Source organism: Pan paniscus, chromosome 15 (genome assembly GCF_029289425.2).
Source record: "Pan paniscus chromosome 15, NHGRI_mPanPan1-v2.0_pri, whole genome shotgun sequence".
NCBI lineage: Eukaryota > Metazoa > Chordata > Mammalia > Primates > Hominidae > Pan > Pan paniscus.
In genome coordinates, this window is record NC_073264.2 from 23,552,944 (window position 1) to 23,569,084 (window position 16,141).

The 16,141-nt window shown below is 37.4% G+C and overlaps 2 gene segments (V, D, J or C); both read left to right on the forward strand.

Moving 5' to 3' along the window:
- Positions 1 to 204: 204 nt before the first annotated feature.
- Positions 205 to 1,022, forward strand: LOC129392923 (T cell receptor alpha variable 24-like). The segment is given in 2 exon segments: positions 205 to 453; positions 615 to 1,022. Coding segments are annotated over 2 exon segments (414 nt in total).
- Positions 1,023 to 7,678: 6,656 nt separating this feature from the next.
- On the forward strand, positions 7,679 to 8,545 carry LOC117975761 (T cell receptor alpha variable 25-like). The segment is given in 2 exon segments: positions 7,679 to 7,760; positions 8,043 to 8,545. Coding segments are annotated over 2 exon segments (570 nt in total).
- Positions 8,546 to 16,141: the final 7,596 nt, after the last annotated feature.

Genomic DNA, 16,141 nt, shown 5'->3' on the forward strand with positions numbered 1-16,141 from the left:
GGGGATTCAAAAGTTGTTTTTTAACGTTTGAAGATTCAAAGAAAAGTGCTTTTCCTGCCACAAATGCCATCCCACCTGTAACTCCCTCTAAATTTGAATAATAGCAGTCCACAGTTAGGCAGTGCACTTCTGAAAGGGTGTCAATTCTCGTTGTGTTCCACACTCACGGGGGATTTCCTCAAAGTTTATGAAGTTGGCCTGAAGAAAGCAGTTACTTCAACCCCTCTTTGTGAACCACAGGAAACTGAACATAGGGCAGAGCGTTTCTAGGACATTTATGGGAGCTGGTCTCTGATTGGCTAGGCAACCAGATGCAGAATCCTGTTTTCTGAAGCAGAATATTTCCACAGATTTTGGCTGCAAAACGTTTCTCTGCTGTGGGTACGTGAGCAGGAAACATGGAGAAGAATCCTTTGGCAGCCCCATTACTAATCCTCTGGCTTCATCTTGACTGTAAGTCCAGGGGTTACAGGAGACATTCTTAGTCTGGGGTGATGATGAGGAAGGAGGAGGATGCAGTCAGACACTCTAGGTTTTACTTGGGGATGTGTGAAGAAAATGCCAACTCTGTAGAGAGACCAATTTCTATGTCTGACTCTTTTTAAAAAAAACAGGCGTGAGCAGCATACTGAACGTGGAACAAAGTCCTCAGTCACTGCATGTTCAGGAGGGAGACAGCACCAATTTCACCTGCAGCTTCCCTTCCAGCAATTTTTATGCCTTACACTGGTACAGATGGGAAACTGCAAAAAGCCCCGAGGCCTTGTTTGTAATGACTTTAAATGGGGATGAAAAGAAGAAAGGACGAATAAGTGCCACTCTTAATACCAAGGAGGGTTACAGCTATTTGTACATCAAAGGATCCCAGCCTGAAGACTCAGCCACATACCTCTGTGCCTTTACACAGTGCTGTTCAGGCACCTGCAGCCCATACGCAAACCTGTGTCTGGTGTTGCACTGTTACCAGCATTGACAAAGAACCATGAGTAGGATGGAAAAGACAAGTTCGTTGAATTACAGTTTTTTTTTTTTAAGAGGATTGTGCAAACATAGAAAAATAAGCATGCTAGTGATCATAACTAACTACCACAAGAGCAAATTAAGTAAACATATTCCTTATGACAGATAGATGTCAGAGTGCTAATGAAGCATAACACATGACCTGGTAACTGGGCCGTTACTAAACAATACTAACCCCAGCTCCCAACAGCACATTAACCACATCATGGAGTCAGACCCATTGCCTGCTCTTTTGGCATGATTCTGAAAGAACCCAATAGTTATTCAAATCTATCTAAAACAATCTGGGTAAACAAAGGCGATATTTACCCCCTCATTGTTGCTATGTCCTGAAAACGAATTCTTCTATTATACTTTATCACAGCACAAAAGGAGCATGTCGGCATGCCCCTCCCTCACACACCTGGCCTGGAAATATGCATGTTTAATACCAGAACAGGTGATGCTGCCTCCTTTAATCCATTGGGGATTTTGGTTTTCTTTAGTTCAACTTTTCCCCCACATGAACATTTGTATTTTTATTTCTTCTCACATGTGGCTATTTTCATTTTTAAATATCACTGATAATATCATAAAGGAGCACTGATGAAGGACCTTCACTATTTTACGTGGTCTATACCCCAGCTTGTACTGTGATTGTGATATTGGATGACTAACTGAACTCTATTATCAAAGTCTCTTCATTTGTAATTTCCAGGTATATTAAGTAGGCTGAGTGTTTGGTGCTCTCCTCCTTTTGCAGATTTCCAAACAACCCACCAGTTTAAGGTCCCACTTGTACTCTAGAGGCATCTAATTCTAAGCATTCTTGGCTGTTAAGATGAAGTAAGTTGCTTCTGGGCCTCCTCATCTAAAAGCTAGAATTTCAACTTTCTCTAAACATCTACATTAATAATTATTTATCCAGCTCCTGTCCAGTTACCTAAATTATGCTGCTATTGCATTTTCTCTCTCTTTTGTGGATTTATGTTTTTAAAAATATTATTGTTATTATCACATATTTAGGGAAAAAAGCTGGTACATTTTAAAAATAATAATGGAGTGTATACAAATCTCTGACTGGACCCATTTAGAGAGATATATATATAGAGAGAGAAATACTTTTTTCAAAATTTATTCACAAGGTAGTAATGAATCTATTTGACTACCAGATCAGAAGTGGCTAAATTTGTAATATTATTTGAACATATATGGAATCAGAAGGGTATAGCACAGGACTGAGTGCGGAGAAGCTATGGTTCATTGTACCCTAGTGTCGGTGGAGAAGAACTACACAAAAGAAGACTGATCACTGTTCCAGCTGCTAGTCAAATTCCCAAACCAGCTCTCCATTATTGGCATAAAGATCAATGGAAGAATTTCTAATTTTTCCAGCAATGATCTTGAGGCTTGAACTAACTCTGAATTGGTAGAATCAAAAGGCATGAGTAAAATAAAAGATGAACATCTGACTCATTTGTGAGTGGCTGCAACACAATGCCTCACAGTCTCCCGCATGTCAAGGCACACATAGAAATTAATTACATTCATACAACACTTCAGTGTGGAATGACACTGCTTGAAACCAGCCCATGACTCCAACTTCCTTGAGAACTCTGCCTGCCTTAAGCCACAATGAGACAGAGATCTTCCTACACACACGATCAAGAAAAATGTAAATCTGTGGTGCACGGTCCTTACAAAAATATCCCTATCTTTATGAAAGCTGTATGTAACCAAGTAAATATGGACCAAAATTTTCAGTGTCTTTGGATTCTAAAACTGATCTGAAATTGAAAATAATGTGTCAAATTCTGATTATTTATAGAGACACAGACAGGCATGTTCTTGTAAATTTTGTTAGTTTAGACATGTGGAAAGAGAAGAGTGAATGAAATATAAAAATCATGTTAAATAAGAAACACAGATCTCTGTTGATTGCAGGGCCCCAACCTGAGCAATCAGCCACCTGCTCCTGTACTGTGGCTGCACAGAGCTCTTGTTACCTCTGATCATTGCCACCAGGTCTTCTGTGCCAGTGCAGAAGCACAAGGATGGCTTTTGAAAAGAAGTTTGGTGAAACAGGCAGATGTTTCAGGTCAAGCTATTAGAGACTAGCAGAAATCAGCCAGAGGAAGCATACATTTTTATTGTTGATTTCTCACAAGTTCTCAAAAAGACTATTTTTCATTGGACTCCAGAGCTTTTGTGGCTTGCTGAATAACAAACTGTTGTACAACTCACTTAAGCAAGTGCCATTTTACTATCTCAAGATACTTCTGCTCCTTGTGATGCTGACTGCAGCTAGGGTCCTCTGGGGGCTTGCCTGACTAGAACCCCTGGAGCTCACTTCCATACCTGGAGCCTTGGTGGGAATGTGGAAGGCTGGGCTCATCTCTCATCCCAACTATTCTCAGGGCTTTCATTACACATGGCCTTTGCATGTGGTCTCTCCTCAAGATCTCTCTAGGGTACAACTTATCTGGTGGCTCAGGGCTTCCAATATTACAAAAGTGGAAGGTGCCAGGCCTTTTTAATGTTTAGGTCAGAACTGCCACAATATTATTTCTACTGCATTCTCATGCATACATAAGAACCATGAATGTGACATTACTTGGAAAAGGGGCCTCTGTAAATATAATTAAAATTGAGTCACGGAGCCAACCCAGAGTCAACATAGAAGGGAAATACACAAGGGCATGAATATCAGAAGCAGGATTTTGGGGGCATCTTTGGATACTAACTCCCACAAGAGCTAACTAAGTAAACATATTCCTATGCCAGATAGATATCAGAGTGCTAATGAAGCATAACACATGACCTTGATAATCCAGTAATTATCAAGGTCATGTCAATTTGAACTTCCAAATACTGCTTGTATCTGTTTCTCTATTTCTATATTGCTTACTGCTTTCCTAATTTAGGCATTCAGCACCTCTCACCTGGATGATTGCAATGGCTTCCTAATTGTCTTCCTGCCTCTTTTCTCAACTCTTTGAATCTAACTGCTACATGGCAACTAGAGTTATTATAAAATGTATCTAATAAGATCACTTCCTTCCTCCCTTTGGGTAATGAGGAACCACTAGAAGTTGTAAAGTTGAAATTCTATATTGAAACTACAAGGCCGGTCGGATGTGGTGGCTCATGTCCGTAATCCCAGCACTTTGGGAGGCCGAGGCAGGCGGATCACCTGAGGTCAGGAGTTCGAGACCAGCCTGACCAACATGGCGAAACCCCATCTCTACTAAAAATACAAAAATTTGCCGGGCATGGTGGCATGCTCCTGTAATCCCAGCTACTCAAGAGGCTGAGACAGGAGAATTGCTTGAACCCAGGAGGCAGAGGTTGCAGTGAGCTGAGATTGCCACTGCACTTCAGCCTGGGTGACAAAGCAAGACTCCATCTCAAAAAGAAACAAACAAACAAGCAAACAAAAATACAAGGCCATCTACGGAATCCTGTTTACCTTCTATTTTAATCTTCCATCCTTCTCTCATATATGTAATATATATATTTTTATATTATATATATTTATATATTATATATGTATATTTAAATTCTAACCCTTTATGTGAATATTAAGGGCCTTCCTAAATCTGACCTCTTTTCCCAGAATATATTTTTCCCATTGTAATATGCACACAGGTCTACTCACCCTTTATGGCCCAATTCAGGCATTATTTGTTTTTTATCTGAGATTTCATAGAATCTCATAGAATCTGAGATTTCATAGAATAACACTTGTAACATCTTATTATAAATATTTTTGAATCTGATCGTCTCTTACAATTGTTTTGACAAAAATATTTGCCACTGAGAGCTATCATATGTTTATATTCAATGGAAATGTTTCCTACTAAGAAATGCAGAGATTCTGTCTTAGAGTGCAGAGATTTCTTTTACTCCTTGAACCAATGCATGGCCAGCTTCCCTTCTCTTCCTTTAGTAAATTTCCACTACCAACCATAAGATCTAGACAGAGGCTACAAGACAGACCATGCTGCGAGTTGGGAAAGGGCAAGCTTGACCCGGGCGAGATTCCTCTGTCTTGGTTTATGCCTCCTACGTAAACTGCACCAGTACTGCTGCCGTGGATGAAGAGGAGGATTTCTAAAGCCCCCACAGGTGCTCCTTGCACACTCCTTGCTCTTCTTGAATGGGAAAGGAGTCCTTATTGCCTTAAAATTGTTAGCTTTGTCTTCATTTTGAGATCCAACTCCAGTATTCCTAAGGAGGAAAAAAAGCATCCCAGTGGCATGCATTTCAAAAGTGTATCTTAATTCACGAGATTTGCCATTTTTCAGCACATCCTAAAACTGCTTCTTGGTCTGTTTCCATTTCATGCAGTAATTCAGATTTAGATTCACTTTTTACCCTACACAAAATGTTGAGATTTCCGCCATTAATACATTTACATGGCAACACTTTAAAGACATTAGATTTCTTGTAGTGGGTTGAATGATGACAGAAGATATGTCCATGTCCTAATCCCTAGAAATAGTGAATGTGGTGTTATTTGAAAAAGGGTCTTTGCAAATGTAATTGAGTTAAGAATATCAAGTTAAGATCACCCTGGATTATTCAGGCAGGCCCTAAATCCAATGACAACAGTTCTTTTAAGAAACACACGGATGAGGCCGGGCATGTTGGCTCATGCCTGTAATCCCAGCACTTTGGGAGGCTGAGGCGGGCAAATCACCTGAGGTCAGGAGTTCAAGACTAGCCTGGCCAACATAGTGAAACCCTGTCTTTACTAAAAATACAAAAACTAGCCAGGCATGGTGATGCACACCTGTAATCACAGCTACTCAGGAGGCTGAGGCAGGAGAATCGCTTGAACCTGGGAGGTGGAGGTTGCTGTGAGCCACTGCACTCCAGCCTGGGTAACAGAGTGAGACTCTGTCTCAGAAAAAAAAAAAAGAAAAGAAAAAAGAAGCACACAGATGAGAAGGCCATCTAAAGACAGCGGTAGAGGTTGCAATTATGCAGCCACATCCAAGGGATGCCTGGAGCCACCGGAGGCTGGAAGAGATGAGGAAGGATCCTCCCCTAGAACGTTCAGAGGGAACATGGCCCTGCTGACACCTTAATTTCAGACTTCTGGCCTCTAGGGCTATAAAGAAAATAAATTTTTGTCAAGCCACCAAATTTGTTTGCTACGGCAACCCTAGGAAAGTAGCATCTCCTAAAGGTAATATTTCTAAGTAGCTACAACCAAACCTTGATTGTTTTTATAGAAGGGCACATTTTCAACCAATACCATTTGAATATGGTATTGATATGGTTCTAATATTTTAATATTTTTTGGAATATTTTAAGTTTAAATCGTGACACAGTATATATACAAACACACAGGTTTTTTTTTATCATTTAATGAACACCTGAGTATCCACAATTTACCCGCTATTAGAGTAGGACATGTTGGTGAATAATAGACAAATACTTATTGAGGGCTTACCACATATCAGGAGTATACTAGTGATCCATTAGCAAACCAAAGAGACAAAACTCATTGTTTTCATAGACCCTATATTCTAGAGCAGTACTGTCCAATAGAATTTTCAAAGATAGTAAAAATATTCTGCATCTGCATAAACACTAGCCACATACGGATACTCAGCACTTGAAATGTGGCTAGTGTGCATGAGAAACTAAATTTTAAATTTTATTTAATTTAAATTTAAGTATCCTTGTGTGGCTAGTAGCTACCACATAAGACAGTGCATTTCTTGAAGATGATACAGTACACACCTTTAAGGTACAAAAAGGCTAACTCAGATAATCAGTAGCTATACAGGTATAAACACTGTGATAAGTGTGACTGAAGTTCTGAGGGAGTCCACAGTTTTTTTAAGTTACTTTCTGTTTTTATCTTCCAACCTTTCCCACCACATACTGTAGATGTTTATCAGCCAGATCAGAACAGAAAGCTACTTTATCCAAGTCTTTTGTTTATGGAACCTTTCCAATAGAAATTGATTATCTGTTAGATAAGACTTTTTTTCTAATTATATTAATGTCTTCCCTCATCACGCTGGCATGTGTAAAAGTAACATAGTGGGATGGCAGACACGATCTCTAAATTGGATAGTTTACCAGGGAAATCCGGGTGACGAAAGAGAAATTTGTATTTCTTATCTTCTGTTTTGAGGTAATGGGTTGTCTAACAATAAATCACCAGTGTCTCCCACATTTATTAAAAAGTCTGTGACCTCATATGTCCCATTAAGGCACTTATAAGCATGTGCTACATGGCACAACATGATTCTTAGTGACGATGGAAGCGACAAAATGGAACTTTCTCTTTTCTTCGGATGCCCTAGTTTTAAATCACAGACTCCATTTTTAAGAGGCAAATTATTCCTCCTTGAACAATGTCACCATCAGTAAACTCTTTTCTTCCAATCCTTGACACACATACATACCACCTAAATTAGAAAGCAGCTTTATTAATAAAATAATCTGTTGTCAAATCAACAATGTTTGAGTCCAGCCACAGGGGGGCAGCATCGGCAAACATAGACTCTCCTCTGAGAGGGTGGGCAAAATAGTGTGATTGGTTTTCTCAATTTGCAGTCACCTCTTTCCCTTTCTTTCCAAAATGCACACATCTACTTTCCAAAACAGACCGCAACTATTTCTATTGATCTGGAAGAAGCTTGTACCAGGCAACCCATTTAGGAGCAGTTGGATGAAGAGGAAGGAGAGGGAGATGCTACTCATCATATCAATGTTGGTCTTATGGATGCAATTGTCACGTGAGTTTGAGACGTCCCTGACTGCTTCCAGAGAATAAATCCAACAGGATAGAGAAGTATCTGCAGGCAGGGAATGGACTTTCTGTTTGAGAAACAAGAGTTAAGACAAAGGGAAAGAAACAGAGAGAAAGAGACAGAATGGATAAAGGTTGAGGGAGATGGGAAGGGAGACGTGGACAGAAAGGGGAAAAAAGAAAAGAGGAGTCAGAGAGACCTGCGTAGCTCAGGAGCTAAATATCTAATCTGATTTTATGTGATGCTTCCCATTGTCTTTCTAAACAGAGGTGAATGGACAACAGGTAATGCAAATTCCTCAGTACCAGCATGTACAAGAAGGAGAGGACTTCACCACGTACTGCAATTCCTCAACTACTTTAAGCAATATACAGTGGTATAAGCAAAGGCCTGGTGGACATCCCGTTTTTTTGATACAGTTAGTGAAGAGTGGAGAAGTGAAGAAGCAGAAAAGACTGACATTTCAGTTTGGAGAAGCAAAAAAGAACAGCTCCCTGCACATCACAGCCACCCAGACTACAGATGTAGGAACCTACTTCTGTGCAGGGCACAGTGCTCCCCAAGCACCTGCTGCCTGTCTCCAAATCTTGCCCTGGGTCTTCAGGAGCAGATCATCCTACTCTCCCCAAAGAGCAGGCGCCAGAGAAAGCCAAAGTCACAATGTCTGTGAGGATCTCGAGCAACTCCTCCCCATGGCAGTAGGAATGCGTGTAGAAATTCACTCTGTTAAGACCTGGAAGAGTTTAGCAGTTTTAGTTCCTAAAACTTAACTACCGGTTTTCTTCTATACAGGTGTCTCAAAGAATTCTAATTGTCTTAGGAAGAATCGGTGGATTTTAACAAATTGTGATACAGATATTTATATAAAAAGTCATCTTTCAGTGCAGTGGTCCCCAACATTTTTGGCACCAGGGACCGGTTTTGTTGAAGACAATTTTTCCACGGAGAGCGTGGGGTGATGGTTTCGGGATGAAACTGTTTACCTCAGATTATCAGGCATTAGTTAGATTATCTTAAGGAGCCAGCAGCCTAGATCCCTCGCATGCGCGGTTCGCAATAGGGTTCGGGCTCCTATGAGAATCTAATGCCACTGCTGATCTCACAGGAGGCGGAGCTCTGGCAGTAATGCTCACCTGCCGCTCACTTCCTGCTCTGTGGCCAGGTTCCTAACAGGCCACGGAATGGTACAGATTCCCCGCCGCCAGGGGTTTGGGACCCCTGTTTGGGTGGTAGCAGAGTTTTCCAAGCAGTTTCTTTAAGGTTTTAGCTCAATTGTATTGCGGAAGATTTGAAAATTAAACATTTTTCATTATGTACACAAAACTTAAAAGAAGTTTACGACCAACTCCCTGAAGAGTCACCTCTGCAGAACTCATCTGCTTCAATGCAATGCAGTCCAACATAGCATAAAGATTATGCAGGCGGTAACCACCTTTCCAGAGAACTGAGTGAAGAGAGCTCTTTTTAAAATGAGGAGTTTAGACGAAACTGGAAGGTGACCCATGAAGAGATTTAGGCATGGTCTCTTTTTCACTCTTCCAACTGCAATTATATTCGCCAAGCCCAGATGAAGCTGATGATTCAAGTTCCAGTAGCCATGTTCATTGGTCTAACTACGGGGAAAAGTTAGCCATAGATTTCAAAGTGTGTTCACTGATTTGACCAATTACTTTATTTCTCAGTACTTACAAAGATTTTTATCTTGGGAAAGAGAGGATAAAAATACAACTGTATTGGAGAGTTTAAACATTAAAATCAACTGAGATTGGTCAGCTAAATGGTCAAATAAAGTTTTTGCACCTTTTTAATAAAAAGTTTTGTAGCCATAAAATTATTGTGATGAAAATTTTGTAACGGAATTAAGTTAATTTATCAAATGAACAAAGTCAAATACAAAATAGTACTATGCCACTTATAAAACAAAATAACATATGTATATAGAAAAATATGGATGGGAGCACACGCACGTTTAGGTTAATTTCTAAGAGCACCGTAATTATTTAGTAGTTGTTTTCATCCATTATAACATTTCCAAGGCTATTTCAGAGTTTGTGCCAAAAACAGTTATGTTAAAATTATTGTAAAAATTATTTTCTCCTCTTCTGTCATAGCCTTGGCCCTTTTGCACACGGATCCTCTCAAACTGACCTTTTTTTCGGGGGAGGGGAGGGGAAGGTGGGTCTTTCTCCCACGAAGTTTTCCTTCCTTTCTCTTTTTTTCTTTCATACGTTTTCTGTGTTTTTCTGCTACAATCATGCCAAAGTAAAAAATAATACTAATTAACAAAATCACAAGCACTAGAAAACAGACATGAATTATAAAAGGCCTCATAAATAATTCTGGAAAGATCAAAAAGTGACCTTTACAGCCAGTAGGGGAGTGATTTCATCCATCAAAACAGCTGCCAGAGACGATTCACATCAGAAGTAAAAAAACAAAAAACAAAAAACAAAAACCACAAACACCACCTTACCAGTATAATTAGGATCTCGTTTTGATTCTTTACCAAATTTAAGGAGAGTATGGTCTGATATTTCTTGGTTTCCCTCACTGATTGTTTCTCTTTTCTTCCCAGTGTATCTTTTATTAAGCACACATGAGGGGCTGTCATCCTTTGACTCTCCAATATTTTCTGTCTGGGAGACCCCATGTACAGAAACAAGGGGTGGACTCACAGTTTCAATTTGACTCTAGTGTCAAATTGAAGTGTTTGGCTACTTCCTCCAAAATCTTTCTTCATAGGATTTTTTTTTGAAGGTTTTCTCAAAGACCACACCTAACTACTGTACAAAAACACATCAGTAGAGTCTGCTTAAAAGACCGCCTTCAAGGTTGCAGTGAGCATAGATCGCACCACTGCACTCCAGCCTGGGAGACAGAGCGAGACTCCATCTCAAAATATAAAATAAAATAAAATAAAAATAAAAATAAAATAAAATAAAATAAAAGACCTCCTTCAGAAGGCATTAATCATGTCTTTCTTCCTTTTTATCTCTCTTTCCTTCCTTCCTTTCTTTTTTTTCTTTCTTTTTTTTTGTCACATCCAATCTGTATCTCCATGCTGTCTAGAGTGATTAGAGTGATTCTCTATCCTTTACAGCAATGGGGCACATTAGTCCACATCTCTGCTTTTCTTGCTCACTCACAGGAGATAAGATTAAAAACAGGTAAGGATAATATTGTTTTATGAAGCAGGTATTATAATTTCAAACTTATAAAGAAAGAAATTGAAACCTCAAGATATTAAGTAACTTACATCTACTCACTTATAAGAAATGGATAAAGTTCAAATATATGAGAATATCAGGACTGGTTAGGCTACACATCAGCTGGAACTCTCATACATTGCTGATGGGAAAGAGAAATGATCAACACTTTGTAAAACAGGTTGGCAGTTCTTATAAAGTTAAACTTCACTTACAATATGATTCATCAATCCCTCTCCTACGTATTTAGCCAAGAGAAATAAAAGTTATGTTCACATAAAAATTTCCATGTGAATGTTTACAGAAGCTTAATTCATAATTACTAAAACCTAGGAACGATCAGATGTCCTTCAACTGGAGAATGGTTAAACACATTGTGGTTCATCCATATGATTGAGTACTACTCAGCAACAAAAAGAAATGAAATATTGACTCATGCGACAACATGGATGAATCTTCAACGTGTCTTGGTAAATAAAAGAAACTAAGTCCAAAAGACTACATATTGTGTGAGTTTATTTATATTATTAATACATATGGGTAGAAGCAAAACTATAAAGATAGGAAACAGATCAAAGGGTTGGTGAGAACTGTACCATAGACCTGTATACCGCAAAAAGTAAATCTTACTGTGTATAAATTTTTTAATAATTAGAATATGAGTGGAACCCCAAAAGAAATAGAAAGTGTAACAAATGCTTCCAACAATATTATAGTGAATAATGTAAACACAGTGACACTGTCTTTAATGTGGAAGAAAATAACTAACCTAAATAATTTTTGAAAACAGTATTTTGAATAGATATTGTAAGACTAAAGGCAAAAGAATGGCACACAAATACCATTCTGTAGTTAATAAATTTGTTTCTCAAGGGGTATAGGTTAGCAATTCTTAAAGTAATTTATGTGAGCATTTGGATTGAACAAATGTGTATAAGTAAAATATATAATAGATCATAGATCATGAGAGCCAGATTTCTCACTGTTGGGAAAAGTAATAAATAATGAAGGGAGAAATCTATGCAGACCCAGTGGAGTTGAACTCATGTTTTTTTAAACATTCATACATATAGGTTGATACATAAATAAAGCTATTAGGAGACTTGAGTGCTTTCTGATGCCCAACAGCAAAGGACAAGCCTGTGGTTACTTTATTCGAATTGATTCAAAAGCCTGAAAGACTTTCAGCAAAGTAGATAAGAAATTTCTGGGAAACCTAGGTGGTCTTAATATTAGGAAAGATACAGAATTTTTGTTGTCACCATATTTAGTTCTGTCAGCGTATCTCTTTGGTTTTTGTATTGGGGTATAATATGCATATAGTAAAGTGCAGGAACATTCATCAAATGTTTGTGAACGTTTTAGTTACGCACATACCTGTGTAATAATCCTCCACCAATCAAGATGCAGAATATTTCCACCAACCCAGAAATTATTTCATTCCTCTTTTCAATCAATACCCACCTCTAGAGATAACCACTATTTTGATTTCTATTGCCTTAGATTAGTTTTGCTTTCTCTTGAATTTCATATTAATGAAATCATGCATTACATTTTATATGTTTCTTATGTTGAATACTGTTCCATTGTATGAATATGCCATCTTGTTTATCTACTTCTCTGGTAATAGAAATTTGTGTTGTTTCCAGTTTGGGGCTATGATGAATACAAGTGCTATAAATGTTCTTATGTAAGTCTTTTTGTGGACATGTGAAATTGTTGAACATTCTTATATAAGTTTTATTATTGTAGTAGAATCTCTGGGCCATAGGACAGGCGTATCTTTAACCTTATTGGAAACTTCCAAGCCATTTTTGAGGTTATATCATTATGGAAAGGAGTTTCAATTCTCCATAACCTTGCTAGTACTTAATATTGTTGACATGTATTTTTAAACTTTTTAATTTTGAGATTATTATAAATTCACATATATTTTTAAAAATTAAGACAGATCATATGTATCCTTTACTCAGTTTACTCCAGTGGTATAAAACTATAGTACAATATCACAACCAGGATATTGACGTTGACTCAGTCAAGGCACAGAACATTTCTATCACACGAGGATGCTTTCTGTTGTCCTTTTGTAGCCATATTCATTTCCTCTCTGCTCCCATCCCCTCCTTCATCCCTAGGAACTATTAATCTGTCCTTCATTTCTATAATTTTGTAATTCCATATATGTTATATAAATGACCTTTGGGGACTGACTTTTTAAACTCAGCATACTGCTATATTTTGTGTCTTGCCAAACTTGAGAAGTTTTTGGCTTTTACTTCTTTGATACTTTTTCAGCCCTACCCCTTTTCTTTTTTAGTACTCTGATGAAAGGAATGTTAGATATTTTGTTATAGTCCTGCAATTCCCTGAGGCTTAGTTCATTTTTTTAATCATTCTATTTTCCCTTTGTTATTCAGATTGAGTAATTTCTTCTGTTCTACCTTCCAGTTCACTAATAATTTTCTCTGTCCCCTCCATTTTGCTATTAAGCCCATCTGGTGGACTTTTTATTTCAGCTATATTTTTAAGTTCTAAAATTTCCATTTTATATCTCGGTTCTTTTTTATGTATCTTACTTCTTTGCTGAGATTTCTATTTCCACCTGAAGCTTTCTGTTTTTCATTTGTTTCCAGCATGTTTGTAGTTGCTCTTCTAAACATTTTCATCATGGCTGCTTTAATATCTTTGTCAGGTAATTTTACCATCACTTTCATCTCAGGATTGCCATCTATTGATTGTCTCTTTAAAATTCTGTTTGAGATCTTCTTGGTTCTGAGTATATTGAGTGATTTTTTTTATTGAAATCTGAACATTTGAGTATTGTGTTTGAAACTCTGGATCTCATTTAAAATTTTTGTTTTTTCTCCTTTTCTCTGATGCCATTCCAGCAGGAGAAGGGGAACACCGCCTTACTACCTGGTAGAGATAGAATCCAGGGTCCCCATTCAGCCTCATTGACATCAGAGGGCAGGGAGGATCGTCAAACTGCCAGGTGGGGGTTGGACTTCTGGGTCCCTATGTACAGATGAGTCTTGAAAAACATTAGGGTTTGGGGCACCAACCCCCAAGCATTCAAAAATTTGTATACAACTTTTGGCTCCCCCAAAACTTAACTACTGATAACCTACTGTTGACTAGAAGCCTTACTGATAACATAAACAATCAATTAACACATATTTTATATGTTATATGTATTATATACCACATTCTTACAATAAAGTAAACTAGAGAAAAGTAAATGATATTAAGAGAATCATAAGAAAGAAAAAATATGTTTACAGTGCCATACTGTATATAGCAGTTCTGTAAGTTTATGTAGTCTGTTCACAAGATGAATCATCTGTCTGAAATTGCAGGCAACTCCAACTGCAGCTGCAGCTTAATATCAAGCAATAAAGTTTTTTCTTGTAAGGTCATGACTTTTCTCTGCTTCTTGGGCGCACTTCCAGCATCACTAGTGGAATTTTGTATGGATCCCATGGTGTTATTCAAGGTTTACACTATTGCACCAAACACAGCGAAAAGTATGGGAGAACTGTGAGAGGTGACTTTTTGCTGCAAGGGGCAAATGGCTAGAGAGATGAACTGCTCATGTGGAGAGAATTAGCATTGCATTTTAAGTAGGTATTCACAAACTTGAGCTCACTGCAACAGCAACAGAAGGTGGCTACAAAATTATTACAGTAGTTTGGTATGTACTATAGTTAATTTTATGCAGTTGTGATTTGATACTGCATCTTTAAGTTTGTTTGCATTTCTCTGGACTCCAAGTGCCTCCACATACACTCTGTGTTTATGTGCTTAAGTTTTGATACATTTAAAATTTTTGTAATAAATTTGTGTATGTTTTATGGTAGTAAGTGATAAAATAGACTAGTATTTACATGCATTTTACACATTCATGACATATCTTTTTCTTAATTTTATTGATATTTTTAGACTACATTGTGTGTTTGCAAGTTTTTTTCAACTTTTTGCAAATCTCCAAAAATTTTTCCAATATATTTATTGAAAAAAGTTCGCATATAGGTGGACCCACACAGGTCAGACTTGTTCAAGGGTCAGCTGTGGTCTCCACTGTAATTTATTTTTCTTTCTTTATGGTTAGGGTTTTTTGTGTACTTTTAAAGATATTGCTGTCCACTTCTAATATAATACAGTTGTTCTCCTGTGTCTTCTTTTAAAACTTTACAGCTTCACCCTTCACATTTAGATGCCTGACCCAACTGGAATGTGTGTGTGTGTGTGTGTGTCTGTGTGTGCGTGTGTCTGTGTGTGTCTGTGTGTGTGTGTTTATATATATGATTAAACAATTACTTTGGCATTTATATTGAAAAGACCATTTCCTCCCCACTGAATTGCATTGGCACCTTTGGAGAAAATCAAGTGATTACATACGTGTTCATCTATTTCTGGACATGATTCTGTTAAATCATCTTTTTAACAATTCTCATACCAATAGACCATTTTCTCTTAATTACTGAAGTTTCACATAAGTCTTGAAATCTGGAAATGCAATTCCTCCAACTATCCCCCACCTTTTTCTTCAAGATTGTCTAGCTTGCTATAGGATTTAAATTTCCATAGAAATTGCAAAACAGATTCTCAAACTTCTACCACAACAAATTTCTGGTAATTTGATTCAAATTTGCTGAGTTTATGATCTGGTTGAGAAAACTGATAATTTAAATATGGATTCCTTAGATTTATAAATATAGCTCTCCATTTATTTAGGTCCTCTCTAATTCCTTTTATTAATGTTTTATAATTTTCATTTTAATGAACTTTCATATCCTTAATTAAATTCATTTGTTTATTTCATTGTAAATGGCATTTTTATTTTATTTTCCAATTGCTTTTAGCTAGAATCTGGAAATACAATGGAATTTTTTTATTCAATCACTGTGCAATTCATCCATTAGTTCTAGTAGTTTCTTTACAGATTCTTTTAAATTTTTTGTATTCAAATTATGTTATCTATGAAGAAGAAGAGTTTTACTTATTCCTTTCCCAAATGTATGCATTTTATTTTCTTTCCTGACTTGATGCCAGTTATTCCAATGCGATAATAAATGGAAGTGTGATAATGTATCTTGTTCCTAACCTCAGAGAAAAAATGTTTAGTATTTTACCATTAATTACAATGTTAGCCTTGGATAT